General features: G+C 44.9%; 2 protein-coding genes across 29 annotated transcripts in view; one reads left to right on the top strand and one right to left on the bottom strand.

Annotated features, from left to right (window-relative positions):
• CCNK (cyclin K) overlaps window positions 1-19,962 on the bottom strand; it is a 30,027-nt gene extending 10,065 nt beyond the window's left edge. For 2 of the 13 annotated variants that reach the window (XM_086365166.1, XM_086365156.1), the window contains exons 1-6: window positions 19,892-19,962; window positions 9,235-9,305; window positions 6,995-7,066; window positions 5,615-5,864; window positions 4,855-4,936; window positions 3,270-3,401 (exon numbers count right to left, since the gene is read on the bottom strand). In XM_086365166.1, coding sequence (XP_086221292.1) covers window positions 3,270-3,401; window positions 4,855-4,936; window positions 5,615-5,811 — 411 coding nt within the window. In that variant the 5' untranslated portion in view covers window positions 5,812-5,864; window positions 6,995-7,066; window positions 9,235-9,305; window positions 19,892-19,962. Of the gene's footprint in view, window positions 1-3,269; window positions 3,402-4,854; window positions 4,937-5,614; window positions 5,865-6,994; window positions 7,067-9,000; window positions 9,306-19,756 lie in introns of all 13 variants that reach the window. The other 11 variants (XM_086365167.1, XM_086365157.1, XM_086365165.1 and 8 more) reach the window with 7 other exon arrangements.
• Window positions 19,963-20,559: 597 nt separating this feature from the next.
• SETD3 (SET domain containing 3, actin N3(tau)-histidine methyltransferase) overlaps window positions 20,560-25,412 on the top strand; it is a 78,482-nt gene continuing 73,629 nt past the window's right edge. For 10 of the 16 annotated variants that reach the window (XR_015150296.1, XM_086365135.1, XM_086365141.1 and 7 more), the window contains exon 1: window positions 20,560-20,671. The gene's annotated coding sequence lies outside the window, so the exon portion shown is untranslated. Of the gene's footprint in view, window positions 20,672-24,579; window positions 24,644-25,412 lie in introns of all 16 variants that reach the window. The other 6 variants (XM_086365138.1, XM_086365144.1, XM_086365137.1 and 3 more) reach the window with 1 other exon arrangement.

Below are 25,412 nucleotides of genomic sequence, written 5' to 3' on the forward strand. Positions count from 1 at the left end.
CTGTTATTGTAAATGGGATCTCTTTTGATTATACTTCCTAACTAGTTAATAAACAGGACCCATAAATACAACCGCTGTACAGCCTGACTGAGCACTTACATTAAGACAGTTTCACATAGTATTTCAATTGTAAAATACTATCAATATGCTCTGTGTGGCAAGAACAGTTAGAATCACTTGTTTGAGTTGAAGAAGAGAGGGTTTTCGAGAGACTGACAATCTCATCGTTAACAGTTACATAAATCTGTTAACTCTGGGAAGAGAAGCCATGTAGATAACTGGTTTTAGGTTCAAGTATGGTGTCAGTTCACAGGATGCAGAGAATTCTATCAAGAGAGTTATTCCAGATGGCAGGGCAGGCAGGGCGAATGTGCTTCCACCCAAGTTTCCCAAGTGTTCTCTCAGGAAAGTTTTTTCAAGTCTTAACACTTTTACACAGTATGAAAAAAAAAAAGATGCCACCATCACTGTCTCCTCCACCCCAATCCCTCAGCAGTTTTGCCCCCACCTGTTTCCCAGAAGCGTCACAGTGTCCTCTAAATTTGGAAACGCTCTTTTAACAAGTGTCCAGACTGTAGGCCATGCAGCATAGTATTATGAGACAGCTCAAGGCCTGGCCTCCCTTTGTGTTTCAGATACTCAATTAAAGGGATAATTACAGGTCTGGGTGCCAACATCATCCCTCGGGGAGCTTTCCCTCGGCCCCACACTACTTGTCTGGAGCACCTGCCTGGGTTCCCAGATGGAAAGCCCTCACCACACCTTTTAATAACCTTTCACACCATTTATCACAACTCATAAGCAGATCACTGGCTATCTGAATATTTGATTATAAAATCTGTCCCACCGCTCGACTGTAAAATCCATGCGAGCAAAGGCCATGCCTGTTTTGCTACCTGTGAGTGTTGGTCGCTCAGTTTGTGACCAACTCTTTGTGACCCCATCGATTGAAGCCTACCAGGCTACTCTGTCCATGGGATTTTCCAGGCAAGGATATGGAGTGGGTTGCCCTTTCCTTCTCCAGGAGATCTTCCTGACCCAGGGATCGAACCCAGGTCTCCTGCACTTCAGGCAGATTCTTTACTGATGGAGCTATGAGGGAAGCCCTACTGCTACCTATGTCTAGTGATTAACACAGAGCCTGGAACAAGTGTTTGTCGAGTACATGAGATATTAACGAAACAGGGAGAAATCACACAGTTCGGGCCAAGTTTATTAGGACATGATTCAGGACCCTGTTTTTCTTACGTGCTCACGTGGCCTCCCTCCAATCCGCCCTCCTCTCTTCTCCATCGAGACAGCGCCTGTCAGTGTCCTCACCACTCCCAGACCCAGGTTCTTTCCTTCGGCCCCGACACCCAGTCAGGCAGAGGGAGACTGTATGTGAGAAAGCAGTGTGGGCTACAAAGCCCCTCCACCCCGTGGGGCAAGCTGGCCTGCCTCAAAAGCTTGATGAGCATGGCCACTCCCCACTTGCTGGCTTCTGGGCACTGAGCCCAGAGAAGGCAATGGCACCCCACTCCAGTACTCTTGCCTGGAAAATCCCATGGATGGAGGAGCCTGGTAGGCTGCAGTCCATGGGGTCGCTAAGAGTCGGACACGACTGAGCGACTTCACTTTCACTTTTCACTTTCATACAATGGAGAAGGAAACGGTAACCCACTCCAGTGTTCTTGCCTGGAGAATCCCAGGGATGGCGGAGCCTAGTGGGCTTCCATCTATAGGGTCGCATAGAGTCGGACACGACTGGAGCGACTTAGCAGCAGCAGTAGCAGGGCACTGAGCTGCAGAACTTCTGCCTCGCTGTGCCTAGTCAGGGTCTCAGGTTCCTGATGTGCTGGTACAGGGGGTTAAGGTCGAAAGTAGAAGAGGACTCCTCCAAAGGTGTCTTGGACAAAACACACCAGTGGCTGCAGCGTCCAGGTCTTTGCAACTCCCCCCAAGTAACCATGGCTCGTGAGCCAGAGGGTCCTTCTGCCCCTGTGATCAGACCTGACTAAAGTACAATCCATTTCTACAAAAGTCTCTGTGCTCCATGAAAATCAAAAACCTATGGCATCAGAAATATCCGATGCTACATTACTTTCATAAAATACATTTTTGACCGTTGTTAGTTATGAATTTCTCATAGATTCACATTTTTATAAACAGGTGAACGGATTTATAAATAAGTTCAAGGGACAGGGTTACCCACACTGACAATACTTACACAAAAGACCACCATTTAGCGCAAAAACAGGATGTGCAAAAGCATTCTGGCCTCTGTCACCTCCTTGAAGCGAGAAGGAAAACTAACAGACACGTGTTTTATAATCACACACAGATTCTGTGGGGTGCAGGGAGGGTGACTGCCATGGGAAGCAACACCAGCTGACTAGGAGAAATGGGGCCGTGGGTGCGCCAAACATCTGTGTCTGGGTCAGCTCTGCATTTCTGTGATTCTTAGTTTCTCCCCACAATCTCAGTCTGTCATTTAGTCTACTGAACGTCTACTCTATCCAGCCAGGAGAGAACACTAGGCACCAGGCAGAACAGACAGGGTCTGAGCTCTTACAGACTACAACTGAGAAAAGGAATACTCTTTGTGTGATGACCTGGTTAAAAAAATCTACATTAATTATGAGCTGTGATAAATGTCATAAAGGATAACTCTCATCAGTGCTATAAGGACCATAATGGGAGATCCTGACAAGAACAGGGAAGAAGGAAAGCTGCTACCAATCCCTGAAAATGGTCTTTTTAGAAAATAATAGAAGAATGTGTACAATTATTTTGCCACCATTTCCTGACAGTAGCAGGTGTTGTGGGAAAGGGACAAGATGGATAGTCTGTTAATCTGGGTGTCTGCAAATGTCCGTATCTTCCACCACTCTTGGGAAGCAGAAGACACGCAGCACGTGTACATACAGCACCTGTACTTTCTTCTACCCAGAAGCCGGCTAGAGATGAACCCGAGAAGCCAAACTGCTTCTGGGCCTAAGAGTGCTAATGGCCACGAGAGAACTCTGCTCCTACCGCTTCCGTGTGCTGTTGCTCCTGAAGGGCGCCGAAGCCAACAAAGCACATCAGTGGCTGCCACCTAAGTGTAGGGTACGTTATCCCCGCTGCTTACTCACAGAAGCAAGGAAGAGCGTCCTCTGTATAAGGGCCTCTTAAGGATTCCAGGGACTGGCAGACACTGGGGCCACAGCCATTGTCAACACAAGGAACTCTGCCTTAATGCTGCCCTGAGGAATCAAGACCTGAGCACAGGAAGTTATGATTCTTACCTTTGGGTCATCTCCAAACTGGCCAAATTGTACATCATTTAATAGACTCCGTGCTGTTTTGATGATATCTTTACATTTTTTTGGTGTTTCTTCTACTTTCCCAGCCAGAAAGAGACAACAAGCTCCTGTTACCTAAAAGGAAGACAAAAGCTCTTGATCTCACTATCAAGGCTCACCCAGAAACAGAAAGATTTGGGGCCTTCTCAACAACCGGGGCGCCTCCCTTCCTGCCTTGCTCTTCTCATTCACAAACACTAGGGCACTCTAAAAGCTTGAAGCAAAGTCCACATACAAACATTCCACCCTGCGACCTCCAATTTGGCTTCACAAATTATCTTAAATATAGTTTTCTGAATAAAATGCCATGTAAATCATGTAGACGGAAGAAGTCATAGAAACAAACTTTCTTTTCATGCTGTGCTCTTAGAGACACTGCCTCCCTGCCCAGTAGCCTTGCTAGAGAGCGTTCACCCCGTACCACGGCCCGAGTTCTCCTTCCTTCCTCCTGCTGCCTGACTCCAGGCCCAGCTCCTCCATCACAGCGACCTTCTCACTGCTCTGTCTCCAGCTTTCCTTTGCCTGCTTGCTCTTCTACGTGCCCCTCCATTCACAGAATCCTGACCACACGTAACACAGCAGTCAGGTGCCATGCTGGAGTACAAAGTGGATCCTGACATGGTCTCTCCTCTGAGAGTATCACAAACTAGTGAGGAAGAGATGTGTGCAGAACTGAGTAAATCTCAGCAAAAGGAAGAAGCCCCAGCAGACTAACTTCCTGTTATGTCTAATTCAGTCTTCTTTATAAGACTCTCCCATCGTGTCAGCTGACCTACTAAAGTCACAGTTCCCCGGTCTGGAATTCAAGGCCCACAGTAGTCTAGCTCGGACTACTTTCCCACCCAGAGTCCCACCATGCCCTTCCTGCCCACGGGCCTCCTGGCTGGCTGCACGCCTCCCCCAGAGCTTGGATCAGGCTGGTTTCTGGTGGACGACTGCTCTATCTATCTCAGCACAGCAAGGTCCCACTCACTGCCAAGGCTTGACTCCGGGCTGGCCCCTCCTCCCTGGCATCTCCCCTGATTTCCCCAGGATGAAGTGAACCCCTCCCCTGGAGCGCTAGCCTCTGGTGCCTCTCCAACGGCCTCGCTCTCTACGTGTGCTTCGTACTCATCAGATTAGCTGTCCTGGACCGGAAACTACTGGAGGTGGAACCTCCACAGGGCAGGTTTAAAAAGTAACTGAAGACTCACTGACATGGAACAAAGAACTCCTAGGCCATCTGGCCTTTGCTGGGTCTCAACCGTAAGGCCAATCTTATCTTGAGAAAAGTAACAAGGAAGTAAGCACACTAAGAACTACACGATTATGGCTCATATCGACCTAAATAAAAAAGTCAAAAAATATTTTAATAGTTAGTTGGGAAAAAACAAAGTTTGAACTTGATTTTGTTTATATGTAGTATGTACCGTAAAAAAATGAATACTTCCTGGAAAATATAATAAAAAGAGAGGCTACAATCTGTCCACTGAACTATGCAGAAATAATAACACATGATAAAGAATTACAATATAATTAAAATACTTACATATCTTGGAAATTGCTTGAAGGAATGGAACATATAGAAGCGATGAAAATAAATTATTCCAGTTGCCAGGGTGTCATAGTGTCTGTTGTTCTGGTTAAGGACTTTGGCCAAGAGTTATGTCTTCATTAAATGCAGAAAAACAATAAAAGTAAACAGTAACAAGAGAAGTGGGAAAGCAAATATTATCAGTGACAAAGCAGGTGAATGGGCGTCTTGAGGTGTCAGGACTGTGGTGCGAGCTGCGGCTGTGCTTTAACAGTGTGCGTGCTATGCGCTCAGTCGTGTCTGGCGCCCTGCGACCCCATGGACGGCAGCCTGCGAGGCCTCTCTGTCCATGGGATTTTCCAGGCAAGAACACTGGAGTGGGTTGCCACGCCCTCCTCCAGGGACCTTCCCAGCCCAGGGACTGGACCTGCATCTCCTGCACTGGCAAGTGGACTCTTCACCACTGAGCCGCCTGGGGAGCTTTCATAAGGCAGGGCTTCACTATCCTTAGATACACTTCATCTGCCATCAGTGGGTGGGTGCTACTTTCCAGACCGGTGGCCGCAAGCTCAGTGGCTCTACACATTTAAGTGGCAAAAAGGAAACAGAAACCCCCTAAGGAGCCAGGCAAATCTGAAGTAGCATTTAAATAAGAAAGATATTTAAAAGCTGTTTTAGTCAGGAATGTTACTCTTTCATCTATAATGCCTAATTTAATTCTTGGTGGTGGTGGTGATGGGGAGCCCATCCATTGTAGATTCCAGAAACAGGATACAGTCCCAAACGTGTGCCCACATCAAAGATGAACCGTGCCCCTTCTCGGCGGTACCGGGCCTCAGTGGCTGGATCAAGTCCTTCTAGCTGTGAGGGTGTATGAGCCAAGTCTTTTTTATCCCAGTACCAACATGGTTTTGTGTGGTCCAGGTTTGCTGAGGTTACTGAAGGGCTTGAATTTTCTTTATTCTCCTTCATTTATTGAAGTAAACTTGGTCTTTCCAAAAGACTTTCGGAAAAATGTTAGAATCCTGAGAAAAAGAGAAGAAGTAATGTTGGAAAGGGATACCTCACATTAAACAATCTCCATTATTATAAACAATCTACAATCATAGATTTGTACTTGATAAAATTTCCAATAGAAGACACACTACTTATCAGCATTTAGAAGACCAGGCTCATCTCCAAACACAATTTAACACTTAAGTGACCTGTAGTATGATAAATCCCATATTTCACAGCTTAAAAGGAAGAGCATTTGTCTCATTTCTTTCTGCCTTTCTTCATTAGACCTAGCTCCCTCATGCTGGTCTACATTCTGTTCTTCAGTAAAAACTACGTCTGTCCTAACCCCAAAGACTTATGCTCCAAAATTATCCATTTCTTCCATCTAGCATCCAATCAAATTTTCCCTTTTTTAGTTTCAGTTCAGTTCAGTCGCTCAGTCGTGTCTGACTCTTTGTGACCCCATGAATCGCAGCACGCCAGACCTCCCTATCACCAACTCCTGGAGTTCACTCAGTCTCATGTCCATCAAGTCAGTGATGCCATCCAGCCATCTCATCCTCTGTCGTCCCCTTCTCCTCCTGCCCCCAATCCCTCCCAGCATCAGAGTCTTTTCCAATGAGTCAACTCTTCCCATGAGGTGGCCAAAGTACTGGAGTTTCAGCTTTAGCATCATTCCTTCCAAAGAAATCCCAGGGCTGATCTCCTTCAGAATGGACTGGTTGGATCTCCTTGCAGTCCAAGGGACTCTCAAGAGTCTTCTCCAACACCACAGTTCAAAAGCATCAATTCTTCGGCGCTCAGCCTTCTTCACAGTCCAACTCTCACATCCATACATGACCACAGGAAAAACCATAGCCTTGATTAGATGGACCTTTGTTGGCAAAGTAATGTCTTTGCTTTTGAATATGCTATCTAGGTTGGTCATAACTTTTCTTCCAAGGAGTAAGCGTCTTTTAATTTCATGGCTGCAGTCACCATCTGCAGTGATTTTGGAGTTTACTTGATTCCATTTAGGTACTTTCACTTAGAAAAGCCACCATACTGGATGAATTAATATCTGAACAAGCCACTGAACAGAGCAATGTAGATCAAATGGGTGTAGTGATCTGGGGTGAGAGGGTGAAGGGAGGTGGTCTACAAGTGAGAGAAGTACCTTTAAATTTTTCTTGCTTTCTCATCCTCTTCTCTTTCATTCAGAATGAAGAAATTCTCTAAAACCTCTAAGCTGAGAAAAGAAAACAATAAATAAGGATTCTCACCTAGAGATCATTGTAATATGTAAATTATTTGTAAATTGGATCAGAAAACAGGAATTTTCATACAGGGCAGACAAAAGGTTCTAAAGAGGCAGCTAGAACCAGACTGGTCTGGTTCAGCAAGAAAATAGCATCCGGGCAGCCAGGCTCTGGAAACCTAACTTCTGGAAACCCTACTTCTGGTCGGAAAAGCGACAGGGGGTGGACCGCTCTCCTTGCACCTGCGAGCTCTAAAGAGAATGTGGTCTTCCTCCAACAGGAAGAATGAAGTACTACCTGGAGACAAGTAATCTTCTTGAACTAATTTTACGCTCTGTGTAACTGAACTGGGCAATGGATGAGGGCCAGGGGAGACTGGTTTACTAAAGCTTCAGTATATACGAAGAGCTCAAAATCAGATGCTTAGCAAAAATCAAGAGTTGGGTTTTTTTTAATCTTTGATCTCATTTATATATGTGTGTGTATCTATCTATATGTTTTCTTTGCATTGAAAAACTTGATCTTCAGTTGTACCATTTATATATTTGCTTTATCTTATAATATACCCAGAAAATGGTATATATATCAGATGTCGTACTGAGAGATCATTTCTCACCCATCAGATTGGCAAAAAGCCCAAAAGTTTGACAATATATTCTGCTGGCAAGGCTGGAGAAAAGCAAGTAATCTCACATGCTGCTGGTGGGGGTACAAAACGGAACCAACGACTCTCACAGAGGGGAATTTGGCAATATGTAACAAAATGGCAACGGCATCTGCTCTTTGATTTAGCAGTTCCACTTCCAAGTATCCACTCAGACAATATCATCACAGATAGGAGACAAAGGTGCACAAGATCATTCAAAGTATTGTTTATAACAGCAAAAACTGTAGACAATGAAATGCCCATCATTAGGGCACTAGCTGAATAATATGGTACATTAACACAAATGGCGTGCCATGCAGCTATTATGACAGATTGAGAAAGATCTTTAATTATGGGTGTGGAGAAATTTCCAGGATCAGCATACATGGTTACTAACATTAGTATGTATCTATGTAAGAAAAGATGGGAAGTAAGAATAGAGATCTTTACTTAAAAAAAAAAAAAAACTAATAAAAAAACTGGTTACCAATAGGGAACGGTAGAACAGAATGTAAAGAACTGGGATGGGAATGAGATTTCTCTGAGTACATCCTTTTATAAGGCTTTCACTTAAAAACAACAACTTTTTATTTAAAAATAATTTTACATTTATAGAATAGTTGTAAAGACGGTTGTAAAGATGAATTTTCATGTATCCTAAACCAGCTTCCCTTAAAAAAAATCAATTTTGGAAACTTACTAACTACACTATATAGCCTTGATATGGATTTTTAATTTTTCCAAAAACTTCTTTTCCATTCCAGGATCTAATCCAGGATGCTACATTGCATTCGGGGGCTCACATTTCCTTAGTATCTTCTAATGTTTCTCATGTTTTCCTTGTTTATCTTGACCCTCCTAGTTTTGAAGAGTACTAGAAGCTAATAACTGTCTTGATTTAGGTCTGTCTGATATTTTCCTATCAATAGACTGGAGTTCTGAGGAAGAGCGTCATAAAGTGCCCTTCTCATCACACCACTCGAGGAGACAGTGATGCAGAACGACTTGCTTTACTGTGCTCATTTGTTACGATGGGGTCTGCCAGCTTCTCACTGTAAGTCACTATTTCTCACTTTCTATCTTCTATTCTTTAAAAGTGAGCCCCAAGGTCCAGGCCACACTCTAGGGTAAGGGAAATAAGGGAATTAAGCGCCACTGCCTGAAGGAGTTGTGCTGAAGAATGTGTGCGGACCTGTATCAAAACTACTGCAGTATGAATGGCTACGTCTTTGGGCGGGCGTGGGGATATTTTGCAATGCAAAGCAGTATGCAAAGTACCTGTTTCTCCAGAAGTATCAGCTATTAATTTTAGCATTCCTCTGAGGATCTTGCCTGCAATTTTTACTGTGGTGTTCTAGTAATTTCTATTTCTTTCCTTCCTTCAACATCACTTGGAGTTCTTTTGTAAGAAAGATTTGTTCCTTCTCTCCCTCATTTATTTAATCATTTATTTAAACAAGGATGGGCTCATCAATACTTATCTTATTCTTTGAGTTATAATCCCACCACTACCATTATCTGCTGCTCCCACTGGTCCAGTTTACAGCCACGGGAAACAGCTCTTTCAGGCTAGCTCCGGAGTCCTAAAAGTCAAAGTTACAAAAGGACTCAGAAGCCAGCCTTAAGAGCATTATAGTATACAAAAAGAAAAGTAAACCCATTTTAAGTGTAGAGCTTATGAATTTCACAACACGAACATGTTTGTGTAGCACCATCCAGTTGCTAAGTAGAACATTACCAAAACCCCAGCAGTTCTCATTCCTCTCCTAATCACCACCTCCGGAAAGATAACCACCGTCTTGACTTCTGTTCCCATCTGATAGTCTTTCCTGTTTCTAAAGGATGTGGAATGAGATACTATCACTCTCTTACGACTGGCTTCTTCTGCTCAGTACTATGCGTGTGGGGCTCGTCTTTGTTGCATTCTCATCATTACACAGCAGGGTTTCAACCTGGGGTGAGCTCGCCCCCAGGCACGTGTTTTGGCACATGCACGTGGCAATGTTTTGGCGGGCCTATCCTAACTGGGGGCTGCTGCTGGCATCCAGTGGCTAAGGTCATGAATATAGCTGAGCACTTTCCTAACGCACAGAAGAATCTCTCACAACAAGGGATTAACTGCACTGAAGCTGACACGCTCTGCTGCACAGTATTCTATTCTGTGAATATAATGGTTTTCTATGGAAATAGATGGGGAAACAGTGGAAACAGTGTCAGACTTTATTTTGGGGGGCTCCAAAATCACTGCAGATGATGACTGTAGCCATGAAATTAAGAGACGCTTACTCCTTGGAAGGAAAGTTATGACCAACCTAGATAGCATATTCAAAAGCAGAGACATTACTTTGCCAACAAAGGTCCATCTAATCAAGGCTATGGTTTTTCCAGTGGTCATGTATGGATGTGAGAGTTGGACTGTGAAGAAGGCTGAGCGCCGAAGAATTGATGCTTTTGAACTGTGGTGTTGGAGAAGACTCTTGAGAGTCCCTTGGACTGCAAGGAGATCCAACCAGTCCACCCTAAAGGGGATCAGTCCTGGGTGTTCATTGGAAGGACTGATGTTGAAGCTGAAACTCCAATACTTTGGCCACCTCATGTGAAGAGTTGACTCATTGGAAAAGACCCTGATGCTGGGAGGGATCGGGGGCAGGAGGAGAAGGGGACGACAGAGGATGAGATGGCTGGATGGCATCACCGACTCAATGGACATGAGTTTGAGTGAACTCCGGGAGTTGGTGATGGACAGGGAGGCCTGGCGTGCTGCAATTCATGGGGTCGCAAAGAGTCGGACACAACTGAGCGACTGAACTGAACCGATTGTGGATGAACACTTGAGATGTCTCTGGTTTTCAATTATTAATAATCGTAATAAACATTCGCGTGCATTCTTGTAGAGCAGAGGGAAACTGGCCAGTTGCCTGAGGGGACAGACATCTCAGCATATCTGTAATTTATTCACAGTACACTAGTTGGGAGTCTTTAAAACATAATAAAATAACAGTTCTCCATGTTCATTCAAATATTTTCCTCATATTCATTCAAATATGTCTCTATATTTATTCAAATGTTTTCTGCACATTTACTATGAGCCAGGCCTCAATGACATGACAGGAAACAAGAGAGGCAAGCTCTCAACCCCACCAGAAGCTTACATTCTAGGCAGACACAAAGAGAAACAGATATGTCAGTGTCTGTCAGGGAGTCCCAGTGTCAAGGAAAACAATAAAGCATGGTAAGTGGGGGGAAGTGATGCCTCAGGGGCAGTTTAGAGACATGCTGAAGGAAGACCAGTCAGAAGACTATAACAGCTGCTGAAACTATGCCTAACCAGGCCTCGGCCCCACAAATGGCCTTGGGAGAAAGACAGGCATCACAATTGGCCACGAGGCAAAGAACAGCAAGAGAGGACTCAAGTTTACTCTCAGAGAAGGGTAATATTGAAGAGAAAAATGGGGAAGAGAAAGAGTTTTGTTTTTTAAATTGAAGTATAGTTAACAAAACTCTTTCTCTTCCCCATTTTTCTCTTTAACATTACCTTCTCTGAGAGTGAAGTTAATTTGGGCTTTCCTTGTGGCTCAGCTAATAAAGAATCCGCCTGCAATGCAGGAGACTTTGGTTCGATCCCTAGGTTGGGAAGATCCCCTGGAGAAGGGAAAGGCTATCCACTCCAGTATTCTGGCCTGGAGAATTCCATGGACTGTATAGTCCATGGGGTCGCAAAGAGTCAGACACGACTGAGCGACTTTGACTTTTAGTTAATTTACTATGTTTTAAGTGTGAAAAAAAAAGTTGGTTTCGATAGAGGAGGGAAAGAATGTGGTTCTATAATTACTAGATACTTGTGCAGAAATAACCACCAGACCCATAAACAGGGCTACTGAACTCTAGAAAGGATTCATCTACTTGGGATTCACCTACATAGACGTGACAGGTAACATCATGTTCATAGACAGAAGGATGGAGCGTGAAGACAGGGACACAACTCTGAAGAACTTTAAGAAGCAGGAAGGACAGAAAGGGAAGGAATGGTCAAAAGGTAGGGAAATTTCCACCCTTAATTACATAAGAAATCAAGGGAACACCAGCTTTAAGTAAGAGGCACTGCTGCTGCTGCTGCTAAGTTGCTTCAGTCGTGTCCAACTCTGTGCGACCCCATACATGGCAGCCCACCAGGCTCCCCTGTCCCTGGGATTCTCCAGGCAAGGACACTGGAGTGGGTTGCCATTTCCTTCTCCAATGCGTGAAAGTGAAAGGGAAAGTGAAGTCGCTCAGTCGTGTCCGACTCTTAGCGACCCCATGGACTGCAGCCCACCAGGCTCCTCCGTCCATGGGATTCTCCAGGCAGGAGCACTGGAGTGGGTGCCATTGCCTTCTCCAACAGGCACTAGCCAACAGCAACAAATGCTAAAGAAAAATCAAAGGACAGGAAAAAAGAAAAGGTTACTAGGACTGGTGGTTAGTTATGAAACATTAAAAATTCAGTGTAGTGGTGGGTGCACAACTCACTGACTTGTACCTTTTTAAATGGGTGATTTGTATGATACGTGAATTGTTATCTCAATAAAGCAGACATATACACATGTGTAAATAGAAGAAACTTTCTGGAGGTGCAGTAGGGCAGAAGGAAAACTGTATGGGTGATAAAAAATGAACAGGCTAAAAAACAGGTTATTGTTTCTTCAGCATAGAGGAGAATGAACGATGTCGGTAGCCAGAAGGAGTCACTAGAAGAGGCTGAGCAAGCCACTGCGTGGTTAAGGGGCCAAGAGATAATAAAAAGCCTAGGGATAATTAAAAAAAGAGCTTGCTTTTTCTCTGAGACAGAGGGAAGGAAGAGTGTGAGAAAGATATTTTAAAAAATCATTTAAGGGGGAGAAAATAAATCATAAGACAGCATCTCCATTCTCTTTGGGAAGTGCCAAGACTTCTGCTGAGAAGAGAGGGACAGAGTGGAAAAAAAGGATCAGGAACAGTCCACTAGGGATTAAATAGGGATGAAAAAGAATTCAAACCCATTTTACCCTGCTGTCATCACCAAAACCCATGCTAATAATTTACCCTATGTGCTGTTAGACTCCAGGACAGGATGAACAGGCGTAACACAGAGAAAATAAGTCACATAAACAGAATAGAGACAGTCCTCTAAATCAGTCACTCCCGAAACAGTTCCAACCTCGGTTCTAGAAGCCTGTTCCCTATTACTCTTCAATTTTTTTTTTTCACAAGACTCTAGAGTTCTAAATTTTCTCATTAGCAGTTCATGACTACTGTGAAAATGATGGAGAGATTTATGAGCTCCATAAAGTAAAATTCTCTCTGTAAACAAGCGGCATGTTAAAGCATTTTAACAACATCTTTCAGGAATGTGCTTTAAATGTATCACTTTAACTGAGAAAAGATTAAATGCATTTTCAACATTTAGAATTATGGATACTTACAAACTGGAATCAACTATAAAGGTCACTACTCAATTTTCTCTTCTGGTACACAGACTGCCTCTAAACAGTAACGTTTGGTCATTCACCTTCAATTCGCCATTTCCACTGGGACCTTAATAGTTGACAAAGCAGCCTACGGTATTGCTAGGTATCAATAACTGGTTTTTACATTACTTTTGCATTAACCTTATATTGATTTTTATCTGTTCTATTCATCCCCGGGATCTGGTACATAAATGGCGCAGAATAATGAATGAATGAAATCTACCTTTCAACAACTTTGTAGCTCCCACCTAGCCGCCTAGGCCTTGAAAATACCTTTCCCTTATCTACTGATTGACTTTGAAATATGTGAAGACAATTTTTCTTTTCCTTTCTCTTTTGGGTAAAGAAACAGCTCTGTTTTCTCAATGTGGCTTTTAGTATTTCAAGAGCAATCAATGTGGAAAACAACATTCCCCATATGATCTGCATACTATGAGTGAATATACTAATATTCACCAACATGCCCACTGTGTGTCTGCCAAGTTGCAGCACGCCCGCAAGCTATGCTTTCTTATCCTCACAATTTATCCCTGAGAAAATGGAGCCAAAGAGACATGAAGCAACTTGCCTAATTCCACAGTGAGTAAATGGGAGAAACGCAATTTATCATTAGAGCGAAACACCACCTTTCCCCTATCTGGGGAAAACTTTATAGTTCACTTCTGTAAATGGAACATTACATCATACAACCTTTTTTTTTTCTCCCAAGTCAGGTCTTCATCTCAAACACACACACAACTAAATTTTTGTGAATTCAGTAATTCTTGGCAAATCTGCATCTTGTTAATTTTGGTTTATAAGTTCAGCCTTTAAGAATGAGTTGAATCTAAGTGTCATCTAACAAACTTCTACTACAGATTTTGAATACATTTATTAATCTGAGAAGCATGCCTCATATATTTAAAGTTGGTAACAAAAAAAAGTGCTAACCAGAGTGAAAGCAAGACCAGAGAGCCCTGCAGCTTTATCTCCAAAGAACTCTTTTCAAGTTGACATCAACCTGTTGATCAACATTTGTGATTTGGTAATTTGAATGGCTATAAATCCATCTAACCAGACCTTATTCAGTGTACATTTACCTCTGGTATCTATTACATGAAGTGGGATTATGTTCAGTGTTCTTAGGAAATTATCCCCCATCAGTCTAGTAAACTTGTAACAAAAGGAGATATGATTTGTGTCACTAGCTTTCTTTTAATGGAAGCTCCCCCAGTTTGGGGCTATGAGCCTACTTTTCCAAATACTCAGAAACTCTTTTTGCTCATCCTCAAGATCCTAATATAGATTAATAATAAGCTCTGGAGTATGACTTTGATGGTGGACTGAAGGACCTGTGCTCAGCTTCTCCTGCAAGAACACCCAAATTTGCAACTAGCTGCTGAACAACCATTGACAAGACAATGTTGGATCACACCAAAAAAAGATACTCCACATCAAGGGCAAAGGAGAAGCCCCAACAAGATGGTAGGAGGGGCAAAATCATGTTTAGAATCAAACCTCATACTCGCCAGAGACACTGAGAGGGCACAAACAAAACCCTTGTGTGCACCGGGACCTGGGGCCGCACAAGAGACTGAGCCAGACCTGCCTTTGAGTGTGTGAGTGTCTCCTGCAAGGTGTGGATTAGGAGCGGCCGCCGTGCGGACAGGGGCTCTGGCTGCAGCAGAGCCGGGAGGAGCAGCGTGTGGCCTAAGACCTCTTGGAGGAAGTTGCCATTAGCCCCACCGCAGAGCTGCTGAGCAGATGGCCCACAAACTGGAAAACAATTATACCAAAGAAGTTCTTGCACTGTTGTGAAAGTTCTAGGCCCCAGCAGATTTCCCAACTTGGGGATCTGGCAAAGGGACTGAGAACCCCCAGGGCATTTGACTTTGAAAGCCAGTGGGATTTTAATACAGAACTTCCACAGGACTGGGGAAACAGACTCTCAGAGGACACAAACAAAACCTTGTGCGCACCAGGACCCAGGAGAAAGGAGCAGGGACCCCACAAGGGACTGAGTCAGACTTGCCTGTGAGTGCCCAGAAGTCCCTGGCGGTCGCGTGGGTTGACAGTCAGGGGCACTGAATACAACAGTCCTGGGAACTGCAGGGTGCTGGCCTAAGTCCTTTTGAAGGAGGTTTCCATTAGCAGTTTTCCAATTACTGCTACCACAGTTTGACCTCAGGCCAAACTACCGGGAGGGAACACAGCCACACCCATCAGCAGAAAATTGGATTAAAGATATACTGAGCATGTCCCATGTAGGACCATGCCTTGCAGGGCCACCTAAGACAGATGGGTCATGGCAGAGAGTTCTGACAAAATGTGGTCCACTGGAGAAGGGAAATGGTGAACCACTTCAGCATTCTTGCCTTGAGAATCACATGAACAGTATGAAAAGGTAAAAGATGAATTCCTCAGGTCAGTACGTGCCCGATATGCTACTGGAGAAGACCAAAGAAATAGCTCCAGAAGGAATGAAGAGGCTGAGCCAAAGTGGAAACAACGACCAGTTGTGGGTGTGACTGGTGATGCAAGTAAAGTCTGATGCTGTAAAGAACAATACTGCACAGTAACCCAGAATGTTAGGTCCATTAATCAAGGTAAATTGCAAGTGGTCAAACAGGAGATGCCAAGAGATGCCAAGATCAACATTTTAGGAGTCAGTGAACTAAAAGGGACCGGAATGGGTGAATTTAATTCAGATGACCATATATTGACTACTGTGGGCAAGAATCCCTTAGAAGAAATGGAGTAGCCATCATAGTCAACAAGAGAGTCTGAAATGCAGTACTTGGGTACCATCTCAAAAATGACAGAATGATCTCTGTTAGTTTCCAAGGTAAACCACTCAGTATCACTGTAATCCAAGTTTATGCTCCAACCACTAATGCCAAAGAAGCAGAATTTGAATGGTTCAACGAAGACCTACAAGACCTTCTAGAGCTAACACCAAAAAAAGATATCCTTTTCATCATAGGGACCGGAATGCAAAAACAGGAAGTCAAGAGATATCTGGAGTAACAGGCAAGCTTGGCCTTGGAGTACAAAATGAAGCAGGGCAAAGGCTAACAGTTTTGCCAAGAAAACGCACTGGTCATAGCGAACATCCTCTTCCAACAATACGAGACAAGACTCTACACATGGACATTATCAGATGGTCAATACTGAGATCAGATTGATTATATTCTTTGTAGCCGAAGGTAGAGAAGCTCTATACAGTCAGCAAAAACAAGACCGGGAGCTGACTGTCGCTCAGATCATGAACTCCTTATTGCCAAATTCAGACTGAAATTGAAGAAAGTAGTGAAAACCACCAGACCATTCTGGTATGACCTAAATCAAATCCCATATGATTACACAGTGGAAGTGACAAATAAATTCAAGGGATTAGATCTGATAGACAGTGCCTGAAGAAATATGGACGGAGGTTCATAACATTGTACAGGAGGCGGTGATCAAAACCATCCCCAAGAAAAAGAAATGCAAAAAGGCAAAATGGTCATCTGAGGAGGCCTTACAAATAGCTGAGAAAAGAAGAGAAGCTAAAGGCAAAGGAGAAAAGGAAAGATATCTGAATGCAGAGTTCCAAAGAACAAGGAGAGATAAGAAAGCCTTCTTAAGTGATCAATGCAAAGACATAGAGGAAAGCAATAGAATGGGAAAGACTAGAGATCTCTTCAAGAAAATTAGAGATACCAAGGGAACATTTCATGCAAAGATGGACAGAATAAAGGACAGAAACGGTATAGACCTAACAGAAATGGTATGGACTAACAGAAGCAGAAAGTAATTAAGAAGAGGTGGCAAGAATACATAGAAGAACTATACAAAAGAGATCTTCATGACCCAGATAACCACAATGGTGTGATCACTCACCTAGAGCCAGACATCCTGGAATGAGAAGTCAAGTGGGCCTTAGGAAGCATCACTATGAACAAAGCTATATACCATCTGCTTTTAAAAAGCAGAAACATTACTTTGCTGGGAAAGGTCCATATAGTCAAAGCTATGGTTTTCCCAGTAGTCATATAAGGATGTGAATGTTGGACTATAAAGAAGGCTGAATGCCAAAGAACTGAAGCTTTTGAACTGTGGTGCTAGAGAAGACTCTTGAGAGTCCCTTGGACTGCAAGGAGATCCAACCAGTCCATCCTAAAGGAAATCAGTCCTGAATATTCATTGGAAGGACTGATGCTGAAGCCGAAGCCCTAATACTTCAGTCACCTCATGTGAAGAGCTGACTCATTGGAAAACACCCTGATGCTGCGAAGATTGAAGGCTAGAAGAGAAGGGTACGTCAGAGGATGAGATGGTTGGATGGCATCACCGACTCAACAGACATGAGTTGGAGCAGGCTGCAGAAGACGATGAAGGACAGGGAAGCCTGGTGTGCTGCAATCCAAGGAGTGGAAAAGAGTCTGACGTGACTGAGGCACTGAACAACAACGACAACTGGCTCTAGCATCCAAAGCCATTCAGTGGTTCTCTGCAAAAACTGACACATTTACCGGACTCCAGTATTTATCATTAACTGCGCTTTTAAGATTCCTCAAGTGTTATGAACAATGATTTCACAATCTTATCTGTAAATATTTTGGTATACTGTTTATTTGACCCTGAAAATACGAATCAGATTTAATCCAATTAAGTATTCTTTATAATCACTATTCCCTTGACCTTAATCCTTCCCGGTTTTGTCTTGACCTAGTTTTAGGGAAAGAAATGGCAACCCACTCCAGTGTTCTTGCCTGGAGAATCCCAGGGACGGCGGAGCCTGGTGGGCTGCCGTCTATGGGGTCGCACAGAGTCGGACATGACTGAAGCGACTTAGCAGCAGCAGTTTTAGAGAAAACAGAAAACATTTTTTCTTCTGTATTCTTACCAAACCCATTGCTTTCAAATATAATCTCCTGTGGGGATAAACGAACAATTTATTTTGTAGGCCAAACCATGACCATTTTTTCTTTGTGACATTCAATTTTAGAAATGACGCCTAAGACATAACAATCTCATTAACAATTAGAATGTTTCTTTATTGCCTGTGGGTGCAAAGTAAGTTCCATAAAATGGAACAAATGTTTAACATGCTTTTATGCAAGAATCAACTAATGTTTTTCAACAATGCATCCCAAGATAATCTAAGTGACACACACACACACAGAAGTCGCTCAGTCGTGTCTGACTCTTTGCGACCCCATGGATTGTAGCCCACCAGGCTCCTCGGTCCATGGGATTTTCCAGGCATGAATCGAAGTGAAACAACAGTTAAAAAAAAACAAACCACTAACATTACACACCAATGGTAGTCATTCCAAATAAACCAAAAAAATCTTGGATAACTATTATATTCATACTATTATATTCATAGTCAACAGGCAGGCATCTAAGAACACTAAGATTCTTAACCAGTCAAATATCTATGAATATCGCCACTACTATCAGCATCCATGCATTCATTCCATGATAGCTCAGCTGGTAAAGAATCCGTCTGCAATGCAGGAGACCCCGGTACGATTCCTGGGTCGGGAAGATCCGCTGGAGAAGGGATAGGCTACCCACTCCAATATTCTTGGGCTTCCCTCGTGGCTCAGCTGGTAAAGAATCCACCTGCAATGTTGGAGACCTGGGTTCGATCTTTGGGTTGGGAAGATCCCCTGGAGAACCGAAAGGCTACCCACTCCAGTATCGTGGCCTGGAGAATTCCACGGACTGTATAGTCTGGGGGGTCGCAAAGAGTTGGACACGACTGAACGACTTTCACGCATTCATCAAGCAATATGGACAGATTATCCTGGCAGTATTTTGGGTGCTGAGGATAGAGAGCTTTGTGCAGCTCTCACTCTAGTAACATCACTCATACAAACCGTCATCAGCGCTAAGATTGCAGAGCTACCCAAGCATCATCAAGTTTCCATTAAAAACATAAAAAGACCGCTTTCAACCAAGTGCTCTGAGCAGTCGTTGCTAATGTTAGAAGATTTAGCGAAAGCTCCGTTTTAACTGGCAGGCCAAATTTCGGGAGCGTTAACCACCATGTTTTGTGCGGGTAATCTGAGAGCTCTGAGATATGCCTCTGGACTTAACACCTCAACTTTTAAAGAACAATCCCTCCAGTAACAAACCAAACAACCCTGGAGAGGATCTGTAAGCACGACGCGAACGGAAGAACGGAGCTATTAATAATCGCGGAAGTGCGTTTTCCTCATTCCAGTCCCACCTTCTTTGCAGCGGTCTTCAAACTCCGTAGTCAGAGCATCCTAGCTGTGGAACAATACGCAAAGACTCAAGCTTTACCAAGGCTGGGACCGGCACACTGCGAAATGACTGGAAAGATGTGGACAGTCTGCGGATATATCGCTGAGTGTGTGAGAGTGCATAAGACCCCCTGCCCTTTCTCCCTACTTTCCAAGAAGTCCCTGAACCACAACCGCCTTTCATTTCGTGTGTTGCTACCTGCTCTAGAGTCCGAGCCAGGTTCCCTGACCCGCTCCTGGGCCTCAGACCCTCTCCCCGAGCGCGTCTCGGAAGCCGCAGCCCCGCCATCGCCCGCTAACTTTGATTTGCACCGGGGGGTAGGGGAGAGAAGCGGAATCCAGGAAGAGAGACTCCACCAGAGGCTGGAGGCTGGTGGCCATACCCTAACCCGACCTCCAGGTACGCGGGACTTAAGTGGCGCTGCCCGAAGTCCGTCGCTCACTCACCCCTCGCCTGAGGTAAGCCCCTTAGCGACGTCTCTCCTTGCCGACTGCGGCCATCTTGGACGTGGAATGTCGGGGATGTACGTTATCACGCTGCGTCTATGACGGAAAAAAATGAGCGACCGGAGGAAAGCCGGTCAGCCAATGAGAAGAACTTAGCGCTCCCAAAAGAGGAAAGAGCCGCCAGTCTCCTCCGGGCCCCGCCCCCCGAGTCGGCGGTCGCGGCGTGAGGAAGGAGGGGCTCGCTAGAGGGCCCATCCCGTCGGTCCCGCCCCCTGGAGGGTGGGGGTTGGTGGGGGAGAGGGAATTCTGGAGCAACCGAACCTGCTAACGGAACTGAGGCGCGAGAGGAGGGCCCCGGGAGGGGGGGCGGGGAGTTCCGGTCCTCCAATCAACGCTCGGGCCTGGGCTCTGCCTAGCCAATTATGGCCTGGAAGCTGGCGGGCCGAACTGGCGACTCCGGACCCAGGAGTTCGCCCGTCCAATGGCTGGGGAGGAACCGGCGAGGAACGGTCAGGGGGCGGTGGGGCGGGGCCGCGCCCCCTGCGTCTGAATCGCGGGCCAATGGGCGGTGGCGGCGGCGGCGGCTCGAGGGCGGGGCCCGGGGGCGGGCGGAGCGGGGTTGGGCCGCGGCGGCGGGGCTGTCTGAGGCAGCCGTCCCGCCCCCTCCCGTCCGGCCGCCGCCGCCACCGCCGCCGCTGCCTGGGGCTTGGCTGAGGTGGCTTGTGGGTCCCGGCGGAGTGTGGCGCCGCCGCCGCCGCGCGAAGGGGCAAAAGTGGGCAGGTGAGTGCCGGCGGCGGCCCTCGGAGCCGACTCGCGCTGCCCTCTGCCACCGCCATCTAGCCAGCCCCGGAGCTCTGCGCGGCCGCCCCACGCCCGGGCCAGCGGCCCTCGGCCATGGTCAGGCCCACGCCCCGCTGGCCCCTCTGTGGGCCCAGAGTGCGGGAGGCGGTGTGCGCCCTGGGGGCCCGGCGGGTCGGGCCTTGAGCGCCGGGAGTCCGGCGAGGTCGGCATGCGCTGCACGGCCTCTCTGCCCTCCGGCCCTGCCCGGGGTTGGGGCGGTGGGGGGGCGGGGGTTGGGCGCGTTCACCCCCTCCCGGCGCCCAAGGCCCCCTGGTCCCCGCTCCGCCCGCCCCGGGACGGCGGCAGCAGGTGCAGGAATGCCCGGCCCCTCGGCGCCCACCGGGTGGGGCCGGGGTCCGTCCCTCTCGCGCCCGTGGGCTCGGCCCTGCGTGCGGCCGGCTCGCGCACCCGCTTCCTTCCTCTCTCCTCTCTCCTTCCCGTCGTCACCCCGCCGCCTGGGCCAGGGCTGTGTGGCTTTCGTGTTCCTCTCTTCACACCTCAGGCGCCCGCGGGGGTGCCGGGGACTAGCCAGCCCCCGCCCCCCGCCTCGCCCCGCTTCTCTCCCTCACTTTCCAGTTATAAAAACGGTCGTTGAAAATAGGTCATCTCTCTTCCCACGCGCCCCTTGGCCATCTTCCCCACGCTCCGTGCCCTACTAGGAAAAAGAATTCAGTGCTTTGGAGTTTATCATTTCTGGGGTATCAAACTCTTCTTCCTCGTGACTCCGGCCTGGCGAGGCAAGTCTGCACCCCCTCTCTCCTCTGTTTCTACTCCGGGGTGGGGGCGTGGGGGTGCGGGTGCAGAAGGGAGCCGATTAGTGTGTCGGGCGCCACTTGCTGCGGGGGAACGGAGCGGGGGGTAGTGCTTACCCTCGCTGTGTGTTGACAGGTTTAGGATCACTTGGAGTGTGTTGTGTTGCATTTCCAAATGCAGGAGGTGATGTTTCAGAAGCAAAAGTGCTTTTAAAGTACGTTGACAGGTGACTTTTGCTTTTAACATCCTCTGCGGCGTTAACCCTTTAGCGACAGATCCGAACATAACTTGCTTGCGGTGTATGGGTTTGTCAGAACTGGCGAAAGTGTGGATTTTATCATGTGCAAATGATACCTCTTGTCCATTTTTCTTCTCCAAAATGACCCCACTGCTATTTCCAAACTGAAAGAGCCAGTAATTAGGAGAAAAAATTTTTTAACTATTTTAAGTTAATGCATAGAACTTGAGAGTATAGCAAAATAAAAGCAGCTTTTCTCCACCATTAAAATTTGGAAAGACTTACTTGAGCCATGATATAGTGTGTCTATTCGGGCTACTATGCATGCAGTCTCTTCTTACCAGATTAGTCCCTGGGGCTGTTGTGATTGATATTTTGGAAAGGTTCCAGCATTTTAAGGAGGAGTTTTCCTCTGGCCCAGGGAAGTAATGGGCAAAGCCAAGTTCTCAAACAGCTACAGAACAACTTTTATTGGGCCCTCAACAACCTCAGTTTTCCTTCTACTACCCTGTATATATATATATATATATTTTTTTTTTTTTCAAAATTGTAAGTTAATGTGTGCAGTGAAACTCTATAGTCTGAATGAGTAAAATAGTTGCTGCTTCTGGTCTCTTCTCCAGTGATCCCTGGAATAGGAATGATGTTGGACTCGAAGATGAAACATTTATGCCTGCATGTCTGTAGTCATGAAAACTTCTGTTCATCAGTCAATAGTTGTGCAATAAGATTGTCAGGAAGACACACCAAACTGCTCTTCCGTGTGGTGAACATTTAGGCCACATTTTGAATGATGATTAAACCTTTGCTTTAGAAGCCATTGGAAAATGAGAGAGCTGTGAAGGTTGTACTGAAAGTTTTCCATTCTAAAGTTCAGCCCCTAGAAAACTGTTTTGTTCTGAGAGCTCTGATAACTGATCACAACCTTTCCTTAGAACTTGCTGCTCTCATGATCTTGAAGAAGATGACAAAGACGGGGGTGGCTGGAAGAGGCTGTCTACAGTATGACTGAGGTTGCTCACAGTAAATATCTAGTAGATGGTCATTGAATTCAGTGGGAAGCAGGTACCTAGTTTGTGGCTTGTGGAATTTTAGTGAAAATATGAGTAAAAATCTTAACTCCTGGCTCAGGGTTTCTCTTTTATTTTTGCAAGGTGTCAATCTAGTTTGAGATATTCCAAGTCTCTTAAAATGTTTGAACTACATAGTCTCTCTTTTTTTTTTAATCACTAATCTGCAGTAGTTTTTAGAAATGTAACCAGTAATACTGTATCTTTCTTGATGCAGTTTGATGAATATCTGTTACTGGGAGGTTTTTTATCTTTAGAAACTGGTTTTCTCAATTAAAAAGTAATATATTTGGGCCCATTGATTTATCAGAAATAATATTTTGATTTCCTGTGCATCCTTTTTTCTTTGTACAGTTGAAGAAGTGGTATCTTGGCTATCAGTTCATTTTGAATCATTTAACTGCTTACAGGTATTAGTTTAAGGATTCCTTGCTTTTGAATTTTCCTGATTTTCACTTTTATTGCCTGTACAAGTGTACCTTACTTGGCAAAATTGACTTCTGTATCCTGGATTTCCCTATGTCATCTCACTTTCCAACTCATAAAATTGGAAATTGTAAAATATTTTTATCTGCAAATATAATTTACCCATCAAGTGAAGTCGCTCAGTCATGTCCGACTCTTTGCGACCCCATGGACTGCAGCCTTCCAGGGTCCTCTGTCCATGGGATTTTCCAGGCAAGAGTACTGGAGTGGGTTGCCATTTCCTTCTCCAGGGGATCTTCCCAACTCAGGGATTGAACCCGGGTCTCCCGCATTGCAGGTGGACACTACCCTCTAAGCCACCAGGGAATTTACATAATGTTTATTCTCAAAGTAAATTTCTAACAAAATAGTAATATAATTTTTTTTAATTACGAAGGAATTGAGACTTCTTTTTTCTAAGTCACTTAATCGTCTTATGGGGAAAAAAGTCAATTAACAGAATTGGCAAGATTAGCAATCCTTTCTGTTGTTAAATTCCTTCAGTAACTCAGGCCAGAGATTAGCTGTGTAGACTCCTTTTCCTTTTGGGAGTTTCTTCTAGGTTTAGAAATAAACAGATTGTAAAACCAGAAGTACAAACACAGCAATTGACAATTTTCAGCTGAAATAAATTTGAATGGAAGAAAAATGATTCCAAATGATTATAAAATTCAAATTCCAAAGTTGAGGCTTTGAAAAATTTTTTTCTTACTCAAGTCCTTTCCAAGTATTATTAGAAGTTAACTAAATAATCAAGTCCAAACACTCTTGGCTTGCAATGGAAGATGAAGTCTAATTCTGAAGTTAAGATTTTGAGGAAAAGTGGTACTGATTACCAAGCCAGAGTAAAATTTTAACCTCTCACATGTTAATACTATTGGGCATCGGCGAAGTTGGACACCGAGCTCTGCTGATGAGGCTCTGCTTATCACATTGCATAAATTGATTAACCGCGCTAAACTTGACCTTTCTCATCTGTAAAGTGGGCCTAGTATCTTACTTTATCTTCTGTGTAAAATGTTTACCTCAGTTCCTGATACAGAGAATGCCTGAACGGTGCAGTTAGGACGAAGGCGGTCATGTGGGAACCTGCTCCAGGGCGCGCACACTTTCAACAGCCTGGAAACAAACAAAATGACAGTTAGCCTGCAAACAAACAACGTGACAGTTAGCATGAATAATTGCATTTGGATTAAAACTGCATTTGGATTTATTGTTTAATAAAGCACACGGATCTAGCTGAATATCAGTTTATATAACCAAGGGTTTAGTTGGTTATCACCTTATCCTAAAGGCTGTCTTAACTTATCTTTCCTTTGCAGATTACTCAAGAAATATGCTCTGAATCCAAGTGTGAATTCACTTGTTCACTTGGCTGGTGGAAAAGTAAGGCTGTTTTGGCTATATTGATCTTCCTCAACTTATGATGAGGTTATATCCTGATAGCATTTGAAAATATCATTGTTGAAAATGCAGTTAGTGCACCTAACATACCAAACATCTTAGCCTGGCCGACCTTAAACATGCTCAGAACACTGACATTAGCCTACAGTTGGGCGAAATCATGTAACACAAGCCTGTTTCATAATAATGTGCTGAATATCTCATGTTATTTGTTGACTGCTATCCTGAAAGTGAAAAGCCGAACGATGGTCTGGGTTCAGAATGGTGGCGAGTGTGCTCTTTGCTTGCCCTCGTGCTCCATTGGCTGGCTGGCAGCTGAGACTCGCTGCTCAGCACCCCAGTGGGCATTGCACTGCATGTCACTAGCCTGGGAAAGATCAGAATGCAAGAATTCCCCTGGATGCCTATGGCTTTTGCCCCATCTGTATTACAAGTCAAAATAGTCTAAGCTGAACCATCTTAAGTTGGGAACCATCCGTGTTAGTAAAATATCCTTGAGTCGAATTTGGCTGTGGTTCACAAAGCACTTTGACAACCATACCTGCTACCTAACATTAGATGTCATTGTTTTAAAGATGTTCATGGTGAGAACACAGATAATAAACCCAGAAGTCTCTTCCAAACCTGACATTCCACAGTTTGAGAATCTAGTATCCTTATGGGAGGAGTGTGGGTGGTTTGAAAGTAACTTCTTGACAGATTACAGCTAGCTGTTTCTTCATTCTTTAGCATTTTTCTTTTTTCTTTAAGA

The sequence above is a fragment of the Bos grunniens genome, chromosome 21 (assembly GCF_055505025.1).
Source record: "Bos grunniens cultivar Pamir isolate PY7600 chromosome 21, Bosgru_T2T1.0, whole genome shotgun sequence".
In the NCBI taxonomy this organism is placed as follows: Eukaryota; Metazoa; Chordata; class Mammalia; order Artiodactyla; family Bovidae; genus Bos; species Bos grunniens.